The sequence below is a fragment of the Myotis yumanensis genome, unplaced genomic scaffold (assembly GCF_028538775.1).
Source record: "Myotis yumanensis isolate MYYU_CA2020_CCGP unplaced genomic scaffold, mMyoYum1.0.hap1 SCAF_3, whole genome shotgun sequence".
NCBI classification, from domain to species: Eukaryota; Metazoa; Chordata; class Mammalia; order Chiroptera; family Vespertilionidae; genus Myotis; species Myotis yumanensis.
Genome location: NW_027223754.1, coordinates 38,767,546 through 38,789,200, shown reverse-complemented (window position 1 = coordinate 38,789,200; position 21,655 = coordinate 38,767,546). Strand labels below are relative to the sequence as shown.

The 21,655-nt window shown below is 39.8% G+C and overlaps 1 protein-coding gene across 5 annotated transcripts in view; it reads right to left on the bottom strand.

The window, feature by feature from the left end:
• Positions 1-21,655, bottom strand: part of NALCN (sodium leak channel, non-selective) — a 300,069-nt gene that overhangs the window by 13,360 nt on the left and 265,054 nt on the right. For all 5 annotated transcript variants that reach the window (XM_070408640.1, XM_070408639.1, XM_070408642.1 and 2 more), the window contains 12 exons: positions 20,837-20,957; positions 20,647-20,745; positions 14,651-14,744; positions 14,036-14,142; positions 13,744-13,818; positions 12,897-13,016; positions 10,138-10,206; positions 9,063-9,211; positions 8,117-8,210; positions 6,064-6,196; positions 5,275-5,390; positions 2,391-2,548 (listed from right to left, as the gene is read on the bottom strand). In XM_070408640.1, coding sequence (XP_070264741.1) covers positions 2,391-2,548; positions 5,275-5,390; positions 6,064-6,196; positions 8,117-8,210; positions 9,063-9,211; positions 10,138-10,206; positions 12,897-13,016; positions 13,744-13,818; positions 14,036-14,142; positions 14,651-14,744; positions 20,647-20,745; positions 20,837-20,957 — 1,335 coding nt within the window. The remainder of the gene's footprint in view (positions 1-2,390; positions 2,549-5,274; positions 5,391-6,063; positions 6,197-8,116; positions 8,211-9,062; positions 9,212-10,137; positions 10,207-12,896; positions 13,017-13,743; positions 13,819-14,035; positions 14,143-14,650; positions 14,745-20,646; positions 20,746-20,836; positions 20,958-21,655) is intronic.

The window sequence follows — 21,655 nt, the reverse complement described above, 5'->3', positions numbered from 1 at the left end:
CTGGGTGGGACCTCAGTTCCGTTTCCCTAGCCCAAATCACAGCATGGTGGCACTTGAGAGGCCCGTCCCCATGCAGCACGTGTACAGTGATCTCTTCTTTGCTAAGTCTTTTCCCACCGTGGAGGGAAAAAGTGCATTTGCTCTTTCTTTCTCCCCTGCCTCATCAAGAAGCTCATCATTGCTGAACTGTTTTCATCATACACCGGCTAGAAGGTAGGGAGAGGCCAACCATGCTACCATGGACTTTGCCTGGGTTCATTTTATCAGATGCATCACTGTGTCCCAAAGAGGCCGAATACAATATTAATGACAGTGGTATGCTTAGATGCCTCGTTTTCAGCCTAAAAATATTTGTCACTAGAAGAAAAGACTGACATTCTGAAAGAGTTGTCATTCTTTGCTATTCATCTGTGTTTCCCGCCCCATCTTTTTCTGCCTTTTCACTTGTTCCTGGAAGAAGTGAATAGTGGGAGGTAAAATTGAGACCTTGAAAGAACACCCCCAGGTCCTTCCTCTCCTGGCATTTTTTCAAATTCCAATCATAATCATATTTCCGTATACCTGATTGCTCCTGAAATTTGTGACTCAATACCCACTGTTTAACTTGCCAGTTACATGCAACATGATGAAAATAGCTGGTGCTGGTAGAGGGTTCTTAACCTTTTCTGTGGCATGAATCCCGCTGGCAGGGGAGCCCATGAGACAATTTTTTAGAATCATGTTTTAGATGCATAAAATAAAATACATTATTTCAAAGGAAACCCATTGTGTCAAAATAGAGTTCTCAAGCCCTAGCTGGTTTGGCTCAGTGGATAGAGCATTGGCCTGCAGGTCAAAGGGTCCCGGGTTCGATTCCAGTCAAGGGCACATGCCAGGGGTTGTGGGCTCGATCCTCAGCAGGAGGCAGCCAATCAGTGATTCTCTCTCATCGTTGATGTTTCTATCTCTCTCCCTTTCTCACTGAAATCAATAAAAATATATTAAAAAATAGAGTTCTCAAATTATTTTCTTGGAAAGGAGTAATATAATAACATAAGTGCTTCTTTATTAATGCATCAAATAATAACATTTAGCTGAGGTCAAATGATCATCATAAGTTAGAAGTGCCGGTGTGCATTAAGGATATTTTAAGATATCAGCCATAGCAGTAATGTGACCTGAAAAATACCTATGATTTCTACTGATGACAAAGACATGGGTATTGATAATATTAATATGGTTTGTTGACTGCATGAATCATAAAAAAGAATGCTGCATTTCAGTGAGTGAATAGTGAAAGTAAAGAATTGTTTTAAGTAATTGTTTTCCTCTCCAAGGCCATGACCTTCTGAATATTATCCATGGGCTCCTGTTTAAGAAAATTTCTGAGTTGATTGTTCTCCCCCTAACCTCCCAAAAATATTTTGGGGTCCTAACCCTCATTACCTCAGAATGTGATCTTATTCCAAAACAGGCCACTGCAGATATAACTAGTTCACATTAGGTCATCCTGGAATGGGGTGGGTCCCTCATCCAATATAACCGGTGTCCTTATAGAAATGAAAATTTGGACACAGACCACACACATGCACAGTGAGAACACCATGTGAAGATGAAGGCAGAGATTGGGGTGACGCTTTTACAAGCCAAGGAAGGCCAAAGATGGCCGGCAAACCCCCCAAAGCTGAGGGAGAGGGTGGAACAGATTCTCCCTCATGGCCTTAAATGGAACCAACTCTGCTGACACCTCCATCTCAGACTTCCAGCCTCCAGAGCTGTGAAGACAGTAGGTGTGTTGTTTAAACCATTCAGTGTATGTATTCCATTACAGCAGTCAGAGCAAACTAACAGAGAAGCCTCTCCGGCCGAAGTGTGCCCTTGTCCTGTCTGGATCCTCACCACACGTCTGGAAACCGTGGTTTGTCAACCTGCCTGGGGCACCCATGACACAGCAGCCCGGGCAAATTCCTGCCCGACCCACAAGTGGGAAGATCTGAAATTTTAGCTCCAGCTTGGCCTCAGGGGCTGAGTGACTGTCAGCAAGTCACTCATCTCTTCTGGGCCAGTTCCTTCCTTAAAACAGGAAGGGTGGGCCCGAGCTCCCGAGGTCTCTCCGCGTACCTCCTTCAGGAGCCCCCATTCTGGAAGGGGCACTTCTGGGCTCCTCAGGCCACTCCTTTCGCCTCCCCCCCCCCCCCCCCCCCCGGAGGCGCTCACCTGAACACGACCAGTAAAGTTCAGCGAGGAAGACCACATGGAGTCTTCTAACCACAGCAGATGTGGCATTTTTAGGTTCAGAACGTACTTGTTAATTGCATTTCACGAGGCCTTTCATGGTCACAGCGTCAGTCTCGACTCCGTTCAGCTCTGGGGCACACAGCTGTGACCCCCCCCACCCCGCCCGCCAGTACCTTAGGACATCGTGGAAGGTGACGTCGCCGCCGTTGTGCAGCCTCTCCATCTCGTAGCACATGTGCTTAAACAGAAGCTTGTCCTTGTCCAGGTCCACCTCCAGCCGCCCCCGCAGCAGCCGCAGCAGGAACTTCACGCGGAAGGTCGGGATCACCCCCTGGTGGCAGAGCACAGCAGCTCGGTATGTAAATCATCATTAGGCCACAGGGGTTCTCTGGGGCTCTGTTTTCACACCTGGAGCCATTTCTCAAAAGATGGCCAATGGCACCGGAGGCAAGAAAGCTGTTCATTTTCCCGAGGCTGGCTGGGAGATAAAAGCTGAGCACTTCCTAGGGTGTATAAATGTTTAATCGCTATGTTGTACACCTGAAAGCAATATCATATTGTATGTCCACGGTAACTAAAAAATAAATTTAGCCCTGGCCAGTGTGGCTCAGTTAGCTGGGTGTCCTCCTGTGCATCAAAAAGATGCCAGTTCCATTCCCCGTCAGGGCACATGCCGGGGTTGTGGGCTTGATCCCCGGTGGGGGGGGAATACGGGAGGCAGCTGATCCATGTTTTCCTCTCACATTGATGTTTTTCTCTCTCCCTCTCTCTTCCTCTCTCTAAAAAGCAATAAAAATGTTTAAAAATATTAAAAAATGACAAAAAATAAAGACCTGAGCACATAGTTTCTGCAGGTGCGCCTCTAGTTCTGTGGAGTCTTACAACCACTAAGCATTCGCAGCCAAGGAGGGAGGAAAGCTCTCCCTCTGCCTGTCCTGGACAGACACTAACTTGACTAGGCTTTTCTTTCTTTCTTTCTTCTTCTTTTTTTAAAATATACTAGAGCAGTGGTTGGCGAACCGCGGCTCGCGAGCCATATACGGCTCTTTGGCCCCTTGAATGTGGCTCTTCCACAAAATACCGGTTCTTCCACAAAATACCAACTTCTGCACATGGGCCACGAAGTTTCAATCACACTGTACGTGCGCGCCTGCATGTGGTATTTTGTGGAAGAGCCACACTCAAGGGGCCAAAAAGCCGCATGGTGGCTCGCAAGGTTTGCCGACCACGGTACTAGAGGCCTGATGCACAAAATTCATGCAAGCATAGGCTTTCCTTCCCCCGGCTGCTGGCACGAGCTTCCCTCCAGCACCCGGGACCCGGGCTTCCCTTGCAGTCCCAGCTTCGTCCAGAAGGTCGTCCGGAAGGATGTCTGGAAGGACATCCAGTCTAATTAGCATATTATGCTTTTATTATTATAGATATTTTTATTGAATTTAGAGAGGAAGGGAGAGGGAGAGAAACATCAATGATGAGAGAATCATTGACTGGCTGCCTACTGGGGATTGAGCCCACAGACTTTTCTTTCCATACCCGTGCCATTGACTCAGCCTTGCTGGGTGCTCCTCTAACACACGTGCTGAGTGGCTCAGGAATGCTTTATTTTAGCTCAAGAAATGAAACATACACATGTACATGATCCTCTTCTCACTGAGTTCAGATACTAGGAGCTTGTAAACGTTTATTATAAGTTGTTCTTCTGTGGAATGATCACTCCTTTTCAGTTCTCCTCCATTATTAGAACAATTACATACAAGTGAACTGGGTTCCCAGCTCTGCCCTCTTCTTGCTCGGAGCAGCTCAAGATTGTGAAATCTTCCATGTGTCACTCTCTTCCAGGCAACAGCACCTACCGTGCCAGCCTGGCTGTGTCTTTAAACCAGGTATTGAGTCAGAGGCAGGGACACTGATGGGCCATGAGTTCCTGTCAGTTTCTAACATCTTAACATGTGAGTGGTGGTGCCATCTTCCATGTGTATGTCAGAGGAAGGCATGTTCCTGTAGGCAGCAGTCATAGAGATCAATGGGGCCAGACACCTGTACATGCAGGTCACTGTCCTGGAAGAAAATCCCCAACACTGGTGCCTGGATGAAGTGGGGGGACGAAGGGAAGAAGAAGCAAAGGGGGTGGAGAAAGCCATGCCTGGTTGTGCGGGCCCCAGCTCTAGACCAGGATACCCCGTTTACTCAGCCTGTTCTGGCCCCTTAGTCTTCATGCCTTCAGTCAACTCTTCCTGAAACTATTTTCAGATTGTCCCCAAGATCTTCCCATGGCTGATCTCTCCTCCTTTTTCAGATATTGGATCAAAGAGACAGGCCTTCATGACCATTCCTGCTAAAGTTGTCTGCTCCTGACTCTAATCGCTCTCTACCTTATTACCTTCTTCAGAGTGTTTATAGTTTTTGAAATTGTAATGATTATTTCACTTTAATTTTGTCTCCTGTATTAGAATAGGAGACCTGTCCATCTCACTCATTGGTATATCTCCAGTGCCTAGAGCAATGCCTGAGTGTCTGCTGGATGAAGAATGGGAAAGAGGAGGAGGAGCAGGAAGCTGCTGCTGCTTTGGCTAATTCTAGTAAATCTTGGGTAAGCTTCATTATTAAAACTGACCAATACTAAGTCCAAAATAATTAAAAGGAGTAACTTTAATAAATCACTGAAATAACTCATTTGCACTTGTAATCAGGATTACTCTTTTAGGTTGAGGTGATCGTGAATCTGTACTATACTGTTACTTTGATCATTTGAACTTCATCCCTTCTCTTGCCCCAAGCCCAGGGCTGGTTTCTTCAGAGCTCCTTTGGTTTCCTTTCTTGCCAACATCTGAATGCTGGAAGAAGAGGACATTCTTAGTTGGAAAGGACACAAGAGGGATCTATTCTATCCTTCTCCCCTCCTAGCATATTCTGCTGGATTGTCATTGACAGGCTTCTGCAATTCACCAATGGCCCTTCAAATTTCAATATCTGCCCATGCCAACAACAAAACCATGTCTGAGATAGGGTAGTAAGTCTCTTTTGAGTGAGGCGTGAAATGGCAATCCACTCTCCTACCTCTCGTTTATCATCCACCATATTCCATATGATCTGAAAGTGGCGAAGATCATTGTAACTTAAAAGCTGGTCCTCCTCAGTGGAATAAAACAAGGAGAAATTCTCCACAATTATGGCTAAAAGGAAAAAAAATGGCAAATTTAGACAATTATCTAAATTGTCATCTGTCATTTTTTAGAAACTGTAAAACATCTATTATAAATAATGAATTGTATCAGCTACATGATAAGCCAAATTTTTAAAGTGCTTTTAGTATGGCTTCCAAGTTGGCGTGTTTTACACTTGGACTAAGCTATTTCTCTAGCTCCTGGCTTTCCAAAACATGAGGGTCATGAGCATAAACACACATTCTGTGTATATAGACGTTCATGCCAGCTGGCTTTTGCTGGTAGCTGAGAGTTCCAGGACAGTTTTTAAAGGTCAAATTGAGTTCTGGGTGGCCTCGCAGCTGGGTGAACAACATGTGTCTTTCAAAGACATAAATGTGACATTTCGAGGCTATAAAGGTAACCCTCTCAACCCCTGATATTTGTTCACCTCAATCCATGAGAGCTCTTTTGAGATTAATAATCATAATAAATAGGACAACTCTTGAAATTGCAATCAACTGTCATTTACATGCCTTTCAAAAGTCTTTTCAGCTTTTGAATGGAGAGAAAACAATTTATAATTAATGCCATGAAACACCCACCCCAAGCAATCCAGGATAATTACTTGAAAATTATACCTAATTATCTAAGTACCTGAGTTTAAAGAGGTTTAAAAAAATATGCAGCGAACATCACTTACCTACAAGTAAATTTAGCATGATGTAGGCAATGATGACATAAAATGAACAGAAATACATAAGTGCCCCAGCATAATTCCCACAGTCTGTTGCCCAGTATGTAAATTCATCTGGAGTACAAAAGGGTGGCTGGACCTGCGGGGCAGTGGGAGGGAGAGAGAGGAAAGAATGACAGTAGAGAAGAATACAAATTTTTGTTAACTGACTGTAGTTAATGAACATAATCCTGACCCATGTAAAATATAATAATTAACTTCAAAGTAATCTCTAAAGCTGCATGTGTTAGATGCATCATCTGTGGCAAAAGTAAAAAGGAATATTTCACTTATGCTATGCTTTTCGTCTCGCAGAATCCCAAGTTCATTGACATTTTAGAAGCCTAATGAAAATGAACCGGTTTCCTCTAAGACAGCGGTTCTCAACCTGTGGGTCTCGACCCCTTTGGGGGTCGAATGACCCTTTCACAGGGGTCGCCTACAACCATCAGAAAACACATATATAATTACATATTGTTTTTGTGATTAATCACTATGCTTTAATTATATTCAATTTGTAACAATGAAAATACATCCTGCATATCAGATATTTACATTACGATTCATAACAGTAGCAAAATTACAGTTATGAAGTAGCAACGAAAATAATTTTATGGTTGGGGGTCACCAAAACATGAGGAACTGTATTAAAGGGTCATGGCATTAGGAAGATTGAGAACCACTGCTCTAAGAGATGCTCTGTCTGACACCTGCACTAGCCCAAAATGATAATTTGTCATTGTGATCAAACTGCAGAACGTCAAACAAAAGGGCATTTAATTCTTTTTATCTGATTTAAGTAATGGGATAAGATTTTAGGATGATTTGTTATACACAACAATTTCACATTCAAATTGTGTGAGGAGAAGCCAGTGATCCTTATTCCAGCGTCATTAGGGGATGTTGGGACATTCCTGACTCAATAAAATGCCAACACCTCTGAGACACCTCCTGGTGTCTTTCAGCCAGAGACTAGCTCTCTCTTCCACATTTCCATGGCATTCTGCTGCTTCTTTACTTTGAGTTTATTTAATTCTGCCTAGTATCATATTTGATCTGTCCCCATTCATTCATGCATAAAGTTCTTGAGTTCCTACTATGTGCTAGGTTTCTGCTCAGCATTGGGGACAGACTGGTAAGCAAGACAAAGACCCTGACCCTTCTTCACGTTGCTGACAGTCTAGAGCTGTGCAGTCCAACACAGTAACCATTAACTACTTGTGGCTATTTAAATTTACATTCATTGACATTAAATACAATGGAATACGATTTAAAATTCTATCCCTTACTTTAACTGGTCACATTTCAAATGCTCAATAACCACATGTGGGTAGTGGCTACTGAATTGGGCAGTGTCGATGGCCATCATTGCAGAAATTTTTTTTGGATAACATTGATCTGAAGGATGAGAAAGAGATGAAATAAACTAAGCCAATAACTCACTATAGTTGTGAAACACGTGAAAACAAGATAAATATAGAGTACTGTAAAAACATATAACTTGCAGTTTTCACATAAGGCAGGATTCCTGAAGGAACTGATGTTTAAAGTGATACCTGAAGGCTGATGAGAATTAGCCTAGAGAAGAGAGTGTAGGTCAGAGCCCCCAGCTCCTTGTGGGTGCCTTGGAATCACTGAAGACCTGGCACCCAGTGTATGGCTCAGTATAAACCAGGGGATTGGTGAATACCTGTTGAATAAATTGAACTAAGGAAGCAGAATTCTCCTGTTTGTACTTAACTGCCAAAATGTTAAAGGTGGGAGGGAAAGAACAATGCCTACATAATGAATATTTATTGAATGAAACTATGATAGTTCAAGTTGAGTTCACTGGATACTCTTCCTGTATGTCCACACACTGTAACGTAAAAGACAGCAATTTTATGGACTAAAAGGCCAGAATATGTGTTTTGTACGCAAAGCCTTGATGCTAACAAGGAGGCTACCGCCAATGTTGCATAGCCAAAGAGCTTCAAATGATTCTAAGCTAAGGCACTGTTATTGACAAAGAGATATTTACCATGCAGTCATGCATAATCTTGTTCCAGTCTTCGCCTGTGACAATTCGGAACAGCACGGTAATAGCTTTGCCAGCTGAAGAGAAGTTTGCATGCCTAAATTAAGGAAAAAGAGAACAGAGGTTGAGTCACATAGTTGTCATGAAGTAGTAAGGTCTGCTACTACCAAAGCAGGTGGATTTTGGAGCAAATTTGATTGCCAAGTAATAATTTCCAAAGGTTACACTCTCTTATTTGTTTGTTATATATACTTGTCTCAAGTATAGCTGTCTTAATAACCCACCCCTTGCATGGTGCCGCCAATTTCTTCCCATTCATCTTGAATGACCGAGGGAGCAAGCTTTGACAATATAAAGTGATTGTTTCTTTCATGTGGATTATGCTATAAAAGGTGGAGCTGCCATGTGTCAAATCAGTCATTTCAGCAACAAGACACATCTGTATATAATTGGTTGTGTGAGGACTTTTCTATTTTAAATTATAAGATGCTTCCACAAAATTTAAGGCTATCTTTGAAAAATGCTTTTCATACATAATAACATGGGGGGGGGGCGCTTCTAACTTTCCATGCTTTGCTAAAAAAGAAAGAAACCCAATATCATCTCAAAATTATTTACTTAAAAATAATATATCATTTTTGGTAGCGTGTGGTTAGAAAAAGTGCTAGAATTCACCGGGTTATCAGGAGTGGTTATTCCTGCATGGTAGGAGTTATGGATTCTTTTATTCCTGAATTTTCTAAGGTCTCTATAGTAAACATGTATACTGCCTTCAGTTAGAAAAATGTCATTTAAAATTTGGCCTTTTTATTTTGTTTTAATTTCCAACAGATTGCTTCTTCCTTCGCCTCCATCTTTAATAGACAAAAATCATTCAGGTGCTTATTCATGACTTTATTACTAAAAAAGCTTGCTTGATAAATGAATAGAAAGATAAGTACACACCGACCTGTTAATGTTCTCTCCATATTTCACAGTACCAAATAAGACAACGCCAGCGAAAGCGTAACACAGCAGCAATAGGAACATTCCTACGATGATAAAGAAGCTTTTATACATGCTGACGACCACCGTCAGGAGGAGCATCTTCAGCGTTACCTGTATGGAGAGGGAGATGGAGAGAGATGGGCGGAGAGAGAATATGAATATTCAATTCATTAAGCTGAGGAGAACATGGGGAGTAAATAACATTTAAGCATGTTGAGGGGCATAAGAATGACCCTCAGGATATCGTTTGAAAATTGTTTCCTTTTAGCTATTAAATCTGAATATTGTTCAGAAACCCTTAGACAGAGAGAAATCCTACTTGTATGTCAAACCGTTCAGCCTTTTCAGCCAAATTAATAAAAGTTCAACTCAAAGGTTTTTAGCCTTCATTTTCTCTTCTCTTGCTCTCTAATTCACTATGGTAAGGGCTATACACTTTTTGGGCTGTAACAAGTAGACTCAGTATTCTTCTACCAATAGATGCTCATAAGAACAAACCTAAACAGTGGTAAAATATTAAATAGCATTAAGTATTAAGTGTTCATTATGTGCATTCCATATGATGTAATGTCAGAATCAAAAAAGGAAAAAGTACTTTAAAATATGAAAATATATGTGGAATGTATGTATGAACATTAATAAAAAAGATAAAGAAATATGGAATCACAGAATTATGGATGTTCATTAAGGATTATTTTTCTTTGAAGTAAAATAACTTTATTAAAAATAAAACTAAAAATAAAGACATATTAAGAAAGACCACTGGTTTTTGCTTTCATGCCTGATATGTTATTTTTAGTTGATAATTGAATTTACTTAGAAAGTATGAATAAATAAAACATTATAAATATCAGGAAACATTACAAGATAACTAAGCTACTGATTCATTTTAATATTTAAAATTTACTCATTTGGACTTTAATGTCTAGCAATTTGTTAGCTACAGCATAGTGACCAGAAGGACAGCTGAAGTTAGTCAATGCTTTTTCCTTTATTGCATATGCAACCTTTGATGCTGTTCTTTACAGCATACTTACATGCTTTCCACAGATCGAGAAAAACCTAAAGACAATCACACATGCGCCCATCATGTAGGTATATGCATTCTGAAATTTAAACAAAAAAGAGCCTCTCATAATTTGCACAAAAGATCTTGTTACAATTCCCTTTTTCATTTCGGGTCTTCTGTGAAGTCTACTGAATAATTAGTTTAATAACATGTAAAAAGTATCATAAGAAATTTATCTTAAAAATGTGCTGAAAAGGTCACTGCCAAAACTCATGAATAAATATGAACTATAAAATTAAATCTTAAATTAAATTTTGGTCTCTGTTTTGCTCAGCTGAATTCTGTATTTTAAAACTTATTTTTACATAAGATAATGGCTAGTTTCTTTGAGGAGCAAGAATAATCTAGGATAACAATGCAGCACAAGGGAGTCAAGTGAGACAGGAGATAAAGGAATCGTGGCAGAGGGAGCTTGGGTGTTGGAAAAGATGGCTGGAGGTCAGATGCCTTCTCTCTGAAGGCTTCTGGAGACATCTGGAGACCAGCTGGCCTCATGTCCATTAGTCTAAGGTGATTTCAGAGATGTCCTCCTTACTCAAAAACACATTCAGTATGTGATCAAGAGATGACTTGGTGTGCTTTATGACTAAGAAAGCTTACTCTGAGAAACAAAGATCCCACTGACTGTAGCTGCAATAATAGCTGTGGCATTAAGCTGATGCCAAAACGTGATTTTTCTTGAGGTTCCTTGCCTAGGAAAATGACAAGTCACAGATGGGCACCTGGGAAGGGGGTCCAGTGAGCTATCTGGTGTGGTGCAAGGAAATGAATGTGTCTGCACAGAATCATCTTTGGATGGGAACAAGCACTGCGTCGTCCTTCACAGTAGTCCACTGCACAATAGAGTGGAGGATGAGCATGCTTCCAGGACCAGAGGTTCTTGGAGAAGAACCAAAGCAGTGGGGCAGAATAGGCAAGTTGGTCTTTTGGTGTGAGAGCTCCTCTCTGGGGACATGTAAAATTAGGAAGCTTACTCTATTCTTTTGCTTGGACTGAGTAGCTTTTAGTTGCAATTTGGAGATATATAAAAACCTGGGCCTTGCTGCCCCTTCTCTCCACGTGAGCACCAAACCTACTGTAGGTACCTACTTCCTTTACATTCTGGAAGTGATAACACCCAACAGCTTCTAGGATGATGACCCAAAACTTTCACTTGGACTATAAGATCCTGAGAGGTCTGGCACCTTTTTACCCATGCGGATCTTGTACCTTGTTCCCTTTGCTCCTCCTCTAATAGTGCTGTCTATTCCACTGCACCCTTCCATTCTAGAACATCCTAAAATATTCTCTCCACCTCCTCCTCCAGACTGATCCCAATTATCACTCCCTCAGGATGCCTTCCAGGACCTCCCTGATAAAGCCATCTACTATTATGTGTTGTCACAGCAACTTGTGTCTCTCCTCCATCTCCTTTCCATAGCTGTAATTCTCATAGACTTGGGAGCATTCAATGGATGCCTACCTAACTTCCCAGGCTGTATGGCTCATGAAAGCAGTCACTGTCTTTGTTTTATTCATCACATTCTTTTCAAGTCCCAGCACTGTGACTTGCACATATGTAGTACTCAAAACCATTTATTGTTTGAGGAAATGAATCAGCGTGACTGAGAGCCCACCTGGGCTTGGCACAGCCCCTGACTCTGAAGTTAATAACTGCCTTAAAAAGGACACTCAATATCTTTCTGAGCACAGCAATTACATACTAAAACTAGGCCTTTGTGATGTGTAAATGGGCTCTGTGTGCTAGGGATCTTTTCTAGAGGATGAGAGAATGAATAGAAGAGAGCAGGGGGAAATGGATAATAGTATTTTTGGGTGGGATCAAGGAAGACTAAAAAATAAAGAAGATATTTATAATAATGTGTTATGGTTTGTTTAATCTTAGCAATTAGAAAAACTTCACATTCTTTGATCTTCATAATGTTCATATGAAACCTGTAGATTATGAAATCATATTCCTAGTTCAGAGCAGGAAACAAAAGATCACTGAAGACAAATAACTTGATCAAGGCTGAAAAATGGTGGACCCTAGACTAGAACCTTGGGGTGTCCAACATGGTAACCACTACCACATGCTATTATTGAGCACCTGAAATGTAGTGAATATAAATTAAGACATTCTGTAAATGTAAAATACACATTCAATCAATGATTTAGTACAAAAGAGAGCATGTAACATCTCTCCTTCATAATTTTTTAACTTTTAAAAATATGACGTTATTGATTTTAGAGAGAGGAAGGGAGAGGGGCAGAGAGATAGAAACATCGACCGCTGTCTTCTGCACACTCCCTCCCAGGGACTGAACCCGCAACCCGGACATGTGCCCTGACTGAGAATCAAACTAGTGACCTCTTGGTTCATGGGTCATTGCTCAACCACTGAGCCACACCAGCCAGGCCATAATTTTTTTTTTATATTGCTGACATGTTGAAATGATAATACAGGTTGGGACAAAAGTAGGTTTACAGTTGTGAGTACACAAAACACAGAATTTATTCTTGTACTATTACTTATTAATTATAGTATTATTTTCCACATGAACAGCTATAAACCTACTTTTGCCCCACCCTGTATTTTGGATATGGTAGGTTTAAATTAATGTTATTTGTTTCTTTTCCATATTTTAAATGTGGCCCCTAGAAAATTTAAAATTATCTTCATGGCCACATTTTACTTCTATTGTACAACTATGAAATTTTCAACTGAAATAAACAATTTACACCTACCAGGAGGGCAAAGTGAAGTACCACCCAGACAATGCCGAGTGAGGTCACCAGCAGGTCATATCGATTTCTTCTGCTTTGCCAGAAGCCTGCAGGTGACATTGCTATGATCTTCATTGTTACCTGAGAAAAACAGTGAAGAGAGTAAATCGAGACTGTTTAGTACATATTTAAATGTATTAACCTGAGTCACATTATTTTTTTTAAAAGGTAGCAACCAAAGAGACAAATTTATCACATATATAAAAAAGCTGAGTAGGTAACACATATATATTCTCCACACTCTTTTCTCCTTGTTTTATGACTAGTTTGATAGCAGGACATTTTTCTTCCCCAAGTAAAAGACCATAGATTTTGGGAAACATCAACCAGTTCAGGGTGAAATAAGAATCTGCTTGTATTTCAAAGAGATTGTTGGAAGAAAAAGACTATCCCTGGAAAGTAATATGATATGAACCATATATTAAAATAACCTCTGGTCAATTCCCTTTACCACCACATTGCAATTTGAGTCCCTGAATTACAGTGGTCTGTACAGTTTGCCCTAAATATTTGAACTCAGATAACTAGACAGGCCATCATTCTGATACAGAAATTAACGGCAGTGTGCAATTCCTGTGGTTAGAAAATTCCAAAATATAAAGTGAAGTCTTTGTTCAAGTTAAACTGAACAGACTCAAAAGGAAATATCCTAAGAGCACACTATCCCCCTCAAAAAAAAAAAAAAGACTTCAAAAGCAATGGGGCACAGAGTTGAAATAAGGACCATCAAAGGAGGACACTATCTTACTTTAAAATGTGCACTGTCCCCCCTCCCCCACCCCCCAAACCCACTGACTCATTACGGTACCTCGAGAACAAAGATGAAGGTGAAAACAACTGACATTGTTGCCAAAGGAACAGTCACTGGGTCCTCGACGTCCCACTGTATAGGAAACAGCACACACGTCTTTGCCTAAATCCATCGGGCGTTGGGCACAAAAAAGCCCTCCCTCTTCTTCCTCCCATTTGAACACAATTGTGAATTTAAAAATTTTATACTAAAGAGCGCAGATCCTAGTAGATGTGGCCATCTGTGATATTCTTGGATGCAGCCATGAGTAAGAAATTCATTCCCAGAGTCTAAAGGTGAAACCAAGTACCTTGACAGAGAGCAGTACCGACTGGGCCAGGACGAGTAAAGCAATTGTCCTCTTGAAAAACGGGTGCTGGGTTATGTCATACATCTTGGCTCTAAAGCCATCATTATCTGGAAAAGAAAGGTTTAGGCAAGGGAACTTTAGACCTAAGTCACATTTACTTTCTTGCCTTTCATTTTCTTTAATGCTCATCATAAAACCCATCACATTTCCCCACCCCCACGGCTCAATCTATTGTGTAGTGTTTTGCAGGAATGGCTGGCTCTGAATATTTAAAACCATGGTGCATGAAGCCGTCCGTATCAGAAGGAGAACCGCATCATTCAATTTCTGTCAGTTTAATACATTTCACTCATATGTTGAAAAGGCAAGCACAAATATTTTATTTAAAAATTCATTTTTTCATTAAGGCTTATCCTGAGAGCGCTGAAGCACAGCCTTTGGGTGGTTGATTTTAATAGCCTTTGGAGAGATCTGTGGTTTGGAGCCTGTTTCTATATTAACTTATGCACAACCACCTAGTGGCCTCACGATTATTATTTTAATTGAAATCTTAGACTCCTGGGGAATCATGAACACTAGTGCCCAACATGAATAAAATCAGAGCATCTTTGATACCCGGGCGAGGTGGGAGATGAAGAGGCTGTGCTATCTTCAGTCGGCTCTTCAGATCTTCCCATCTTCTCTGATCTACAGTCAGCAGAGCCGTCCCCTTAATAAACAAAGGAAAGCAGAAAAAGGCCTTTTGTCATGTACTCCACGCCAAGGACATTGCACATGGGGTGGTGATACAAACAGGACTAATTTGGGGGTTTTAAATAAATATATTCTTCAAATCCTATGATGGTTTGATAAACAGGGTCAGAATTCTCAAATTTGGTCTTGAGAGGGATGGCCAAAAGGGATGGCCACAGGCTTCGAAGCAGACCTTCAATGGGCATCTTTGAACGCTTCCCGGGTTTGGGGAAATCTAAAGAAGGTTTTCTGCATGATTAAATTTTCAAAAAAGGGATCCTCACTCTAATAGTGATTAGTTTCCTTTCATTTCGTAGCAGAAAATGCTGCAGCAAAATTATAGCTTGTCAATGCTACTGCTTCTGGATAAGTGTATTTTGCCTTAAACATGTTTTGAAAATCATTCTGATATGTGCAATTGCAAAATTATTTTTAAGTGGTATAAAGCCATAGAATTTGGATCTTTAAGAAATTACTATGACAACTGGCTAAATGAGACTAGATATGCTTTATTTTATCATAGAGTACTTCATTAAAATGCACATACATATGTTACATTTTATTACAATATAGTATTGGAAGTATAATTTAAGAAACCAGGAAAAAAAAAATACCCATTCTTCCTTTCTTTCTCCAGAGCTCAGGAACCATCCTTCAGAGATACATCCTCAATAGGTATGACTCAATATGTAAAAAGGTATTTGTCTTGAATTTTAAAATTTTATATAATTGGTATTCAATATGTGCTTATCTGTGCAATTTGTTTTTACCCTCATTGAACAATGCTTGTCATGCAACTAGATACTAGATCTAATTGGTTTACTTTAACTGCTCATAGAGTATGCCATTGTACAAATATATCAGAAGTTACTCATTTTTGGTTTACGGACTATAAACAATGCTGCAATAGACACAAATGTACTGGCTCATGATAAACATCTACGTGCCTTCCCCCATGGTAAATCTCTAGGAGAGGAATTGCTGGGGTCTGGAAATTTATACATCTTTACATTTACCAGATGTTGCCAAGTTCCTGTCCAAAGAGGAATAAGCATGAGCATTTGCCACTAGCAATTATATTCTTGTTAATGCTTGACATTATCAGACATGTTAGTTTGGTCATTTGATGTGTGTGTGAATGTATCTAGTTTGAACATTAATGAGATGAAGCATTTTTTATTTGTATAAGTGGCGATTCCTGTTTCTTCCTTTGGAAATCGCCTGTTCGTATTCTTTGCTCATTTTTATATATTTACTTTTTGATGTTTTATAGACATTCTCAATATATTCTGGATACTTTTTGTAGTTATTTGAGTTGTAAATATTTTCTCTTAGTCTTTGCTCTTTTTTTTTTTTTAAATCCTCACCTGAGGATATTTTTCTGTTGAATTTTAGAGAGAGTGGAAGAGAGAGGGAAAGACAGAGAGAAATATCGACGTGAAAGAAACACATCAATTGGTTGCCTCCCGCACATGCCCCGACCGGGGCCCGGGCCGGGAAGAAGCCAGCAATTGAGGTACATGCCCTTGACTGGAATTGAACCTGGGACTTTTCAGTTTGCAGGCTCTATCCACTGAGCCAAACTGACTAGGGCTTAGCTCTTTTTTTTTTGAAGTCTTGTTTTTATCATTTAGACAAAATGTGGCATTTATCATTCAACAACTTTTCATTTTAATGTAATCTAAGTTATAATTTTTTTCTTTATGAATTCCACTTTGTGGTTAATGTCAAGAAATCCAGGTCAAAAATAACTTCTACATGGTTTAAAAATGGTTTATATTCATAGTTAGGTCATTCATTCATCTGGAGTTCATTTTTGAGTAGGCTATGAGGTAGAGTTTATTTTCTTCTAGACAATTATTCCAGTTTCACTTATTGATGCTCTCATCTCCTCTGATTTGTTGTGCTAATTCTGTTTTATATATACATGGGTATCTCCTGGGCTTTCTATTCTGTTCTGTAAGTCTAACTTTCTATCCCTGTAACAATACTGGCATAGCTTTACTAACTATAAGCTTGTTTCCTTTTCCACATTTTTGTTGATGCTGAACCTTGCAAAAGGTTTATCACTTAATTTTTTAAAAGAATCTGCTTTGTCACTCTTGAGCCTTTCTATAGTTGTTTTTCTATATCTTTATTACTTCCTTCCTCCTACATTCTTCAATTTTACTGTTATTTTTATTGTAACATTAATTTTAATATTTGCCATATTACTAATTAATAAATTATTTAGAATGTTGTCTTAATATTTCCAAATCCTGAGGGATTTTTTTGCTATATTTTTTATTATGGTAGAGAACCTGTTTTATACATTATCAATTTTTTTACAATTATTATTTTATGACTTTGTAGAGGATACTTTTTGTTCTTGAAAATTGTGGGGGTCAGGGTTCTTTATATGTCAGTAGATCACATAATTTTATTGTGTCAAATTTCATATAGTTTTTCTTTTTTCCTGCTGATTTATGAAATTATTAGAAAATATGTTAATATATTTCAGCATAATTTTGGATTTTATAGCTTTTAAAAATAATTTGATTAATTTTATAAAATGTTTTTATTGATTTTAGAGAGAGAAGAAGGGAGTGGAAGAGAAAGAGGGAAATATCCATGTGGAAGAGAAACATCAGTTGGCTGCCTCCTGCATGCCCGCTACTGGGGATCATGCCTGCAACCCAGACATGTGCCCTGATTGAGAATTGAACCAGTGGTCCATGGGATGATGCTCAACCAACTGAGCCACACCAGCCAAGGTTAATTAATTTTATTTTCATATATTTTAAGGAGTTCTTTATTTTTTCTGGGGATTTAACTTCTTTTGAAATTATTTAATTACACTGTTTATTCCTAATAATATTTGCTTTAAATTAAATTTCTCTGATATTACTTTTGCTAAACCATTTTTCTCAGTAACTGCAAATAAATATTTGTTTTGGGGATGCTATACGCATTCATATTATTTCTTTGTTATACAAAGCAAGATATTTTGGAAACCTGTACTCTAATCATTAATGTAATAACCTCTAAAAGTGCATTGTTATTAAATTAAGTGTATTAATCAAACTTACTGTCTTATACTAAGGAAATTAAAAAAATATATACATATATATTATTGTTACAGATTTTGAACTTTTTAAACAGGGTTTCATTTTCTAGGGAAGACATAATATTGCATGATTCTGAATTGTTAAAACTTTGCCTGCAAAACTTACCTTATTTCCCATATCGTTTTTTAAAAATCATCACCCAAGGGTATGCTTTTATTGATTTTAGAGAGAGAGGAAGGGAGATAGAGAGAAGTATTGACTTGAGAGAGAAACATTGATCAGCTGCCTCCCTAACCCACAACCTAGGTACATACCCTGACTGGGAATCAAACCCACCACCTTTTGGTATATGGACCATCACTCCTGGCCAGGGCTCCCGTATCTTTAGTTCTCTCTGTTGCCTATACATTTGGAAATCTATTTATATACTTTCAGGTATAACCATTAGAATGTGAGCTCCATGAGGGCAGAAATCTTTATGTGATTAGTGTTTATGGATTAGCTTCTTATGCTCTCAGGCTCAAAAGCAGAGTGGGGCACCTAGTAAGTGCTCAAAGAAGTCTGTTGAATGATCTATAATAATAAAAGCGTAATATGCTAATTAGACCGGACAGCCAAACAACCTTCTGGGCATCCTTCTGGACGACCTTCCGGATGAAGACCGAGGCAAGCCACCTCAGCTGTGAGGGCCGAGTCCCTTGCACGAATTTTGTGCATCGGGCCTCTGGTTGAATAATAAATGAATAAGTCCTGTTACATAGCAGCTGAACTGCTACCATGGACAAAACTTGCAGAAAAAAATCTTTTCTAAAATGTTCACATAATTTAGATATCTGTAATTGAGAAATGTATATTTTCTATTAACTATTCAAGTTTATAATGTCTGGTGATATGATTTCTTCTCCTTTGCCTCTTTCTCTAAGCACACATTTGAGCTTCCATGCTCCCCTTTCTCAGGTAGAGACGTTCCTTTCCTCCTTCAGAATAGAAATACAACTGGTGTTGGAAGTAGGCCTGTTATTCTGCTTGCTTCACACATTCTCTGAGTTGAGGAACTACACTGTCTCTGGTTAATTCAAAATTTTATGTCATTTCATTTATGCTGCTGAATTGTGAGCTGCCATAGGACCTAATTCTTCTGAAATTAGGTGTCTGCTCAGAGGACCTTGGATGGTGTTCTGAGCAAGCAGAGCTTAAACTGTCTTAATTGACTGATTAGCTTCTGCTCCTATTCCGGAATTCCCAGTGTCTGCTCTATCACATGCCTCAAAGGCATCTAAAAAGACCCATCTTCCTCTTTCTGCTTGGAATTAAATTGAACATACGGTAGGGCTGAAAGAAACTCATTTATGAATGTGTTAAATAGGGGGGCTGGGCGATATGTTCTCTATTCTTTCTTACTCTAAAATTCCAGGTTTCTGTGGGGCAGAGTAGTGTTGGGACCCAAAGGGGTGATTTTTAAGTTGCACTCTTTGAAAGTCCGAACAGAATGACATCCTCATTCTGCACACATCAAAGGCGCCAATTGGCTGACTAACTGGCATCTCACACGTGGAGCCCGGACGTGAGTGATACGGTCCCAGGCGTAGCTGCGCACACCAGAGCTCTGATGTGAGTGCGTTCGAATCAGTCCTCGCTGTGAATGACATAGCGCAACACGGAGCTGTGCAGTGACATCTAGCTTTTCATTCAGCGCAGAACAACAGTCGACATTTCATGCACTTGAATTGGGAGAATCACAGACTCTTGCAGCAATAGGCACTACTTCTGAATTCTGGCCCCATTTTCTACTCCTTATCTTATGCTGTCTTCTCTTCAACTGTGCATTTCCGAGTTGGGGGATTGAGAATAGCATATCTAAACCTTAGTGAATAGGAAGTGCATAGAAACTGTTTGTGTCTCAATTATTAAGACATAAGAAGACTGACCTTGACACAACAGGGGGCATGTCAACCATGTCCAGAAGAACGACATAGAATGTGTCCCCTCAAACTGATGTGTTTTTCGGCAGGAAACTCCACTTGCTCTTTTCCCATTTGTGAGCTCTTTATTGATCATTCGAGCTGTTATGAACTCAGCTTCCCAAGTTCATAAAGCATGCAAAACTTTTATTTAAATTATATTTTTATTAATTTCAGAGAGGAAGGGAGAAGGGAGAGAGAGAGATAGAAGCATCAATGATGAGAGAGAATCATTGATTGGCTGCCTCCTGCACACCCCCTACTGGGATTGAGCCTGCAACCGGGGCATGTGACTTTGACCGGAATCAAACTCAGTACCCTTCAGTCCTCAGGCCAATGCTCTATCCACTGAGCCAAACTAGCTAGGGCAGCATGCAAAGATTTTAACATTAAATTAGAAAATCTTCTTTTTACCCCATGAACTAAGATTTTAAAACTTGTACCATGCCCTCCTCCCATCCCATCAAAATACAACTGGTGTTAGAAGTAACTCACTTACTGAGTTACTAAGAAGCATCTAATTTACATTAGTGAGAGCAGTATTACCTGCAATCCCTGCGTCAGTTTCAGCTATTATACTTGAATAACTTGTTGCACATCCTCTCCATTTGAACAATAGGAGATGCGCCTGTCAGTTGTCATGAATGAATGACACTGTCACCAAAGGAGGACAGTTAGCCAGAGAGTGTGCCCTTAAATAACGTGCCTGAAAGGCAGCAACGAGGTTGCTTGTGAAATAGTTACAGAGATTATTTACACCAGTCACATTACAGTTTAATGTGACATCATGCTGTGTGTGCAAAAACAGAGAGCTTAAAGCGAGTGGCCGGAAAAGAATAAACTCTGTGGTACTCACACCAAGAATTCTTACCTTGTTTTCATTGAAATTAGCAATAACTACTCCAACAAAAAGGGTCAGTCCAATCATGCAACCCAGGAATACAAAAACATGAATATAGATTCCATGCATCTGTATAAATGAAAAATATGGTTATTCATCAAAGCAAGTGAAAGCAGCTGCTGAAAGGCTTGTGTTCAAAGGATTCCATGGGCTTGCTTACCGGCCCCACACGATGAATAATAACATCCCTCACTTCCACCCAGCCTTTCAAGGAGAGCACTTCAAACAACGCCAGCATAGCGTTTCCAACATTGTCGAAATTAAAGTTCCGAGGATTCGCCCTGAAAATCAGAAAGAGGAATGTTCTGTGAAATTCCACTAAGAAGCACCCCAAGGCAAATACTTGTAGCTCTTTCCAATCTTGGGTGCAGAGGGATGTTTAGCACTTGGAAGGTGGGCTATATGGGATTCTTTTGCTACATCATAATGCTGTGTGTTGTAGATGATTAATTGTGTAATTAATTATTAGGTAATGATGGGGTGCTCTCAGTTGAAGACACCAAAATGCTACACAACTTTGAGTTCTAGCTTGAGAGGATCTGCAAATGTTTCCGGCTTGTCCTGATTATACTGAGGACTGGAATACACGTTCTAGTTAGAAACTGTGTAGGAGATTCTCAAAGGGGCATGGGAGTCTGGGTAGGAATTTTGAAATTGGTTTTTAATTGGAAATCTTTCTAATGGCATAAATTACAATTCTCCGTGTTATTACAGAAAATGTCAAAAGAGTAGAATTTGGCCACTTTATTTCATTCTGTGTCCTCATGTGAACATCATCACACTGTGAAGTAGTGAGAGATCACTGAGAAGACACGATGTGTTTGCTCATAGCCGTTGTTTCCAGATCACTCTCTCCCAGTTGCATTTTTTTCTCTCTCACAAACGCTGATGTTCTCAATGGATACTTCCTGTGTTCTCAGTGCACAGTATGCTGCTACACCCACAGCACATTCCCGATTTCTAAAACATTGTGGCCTCA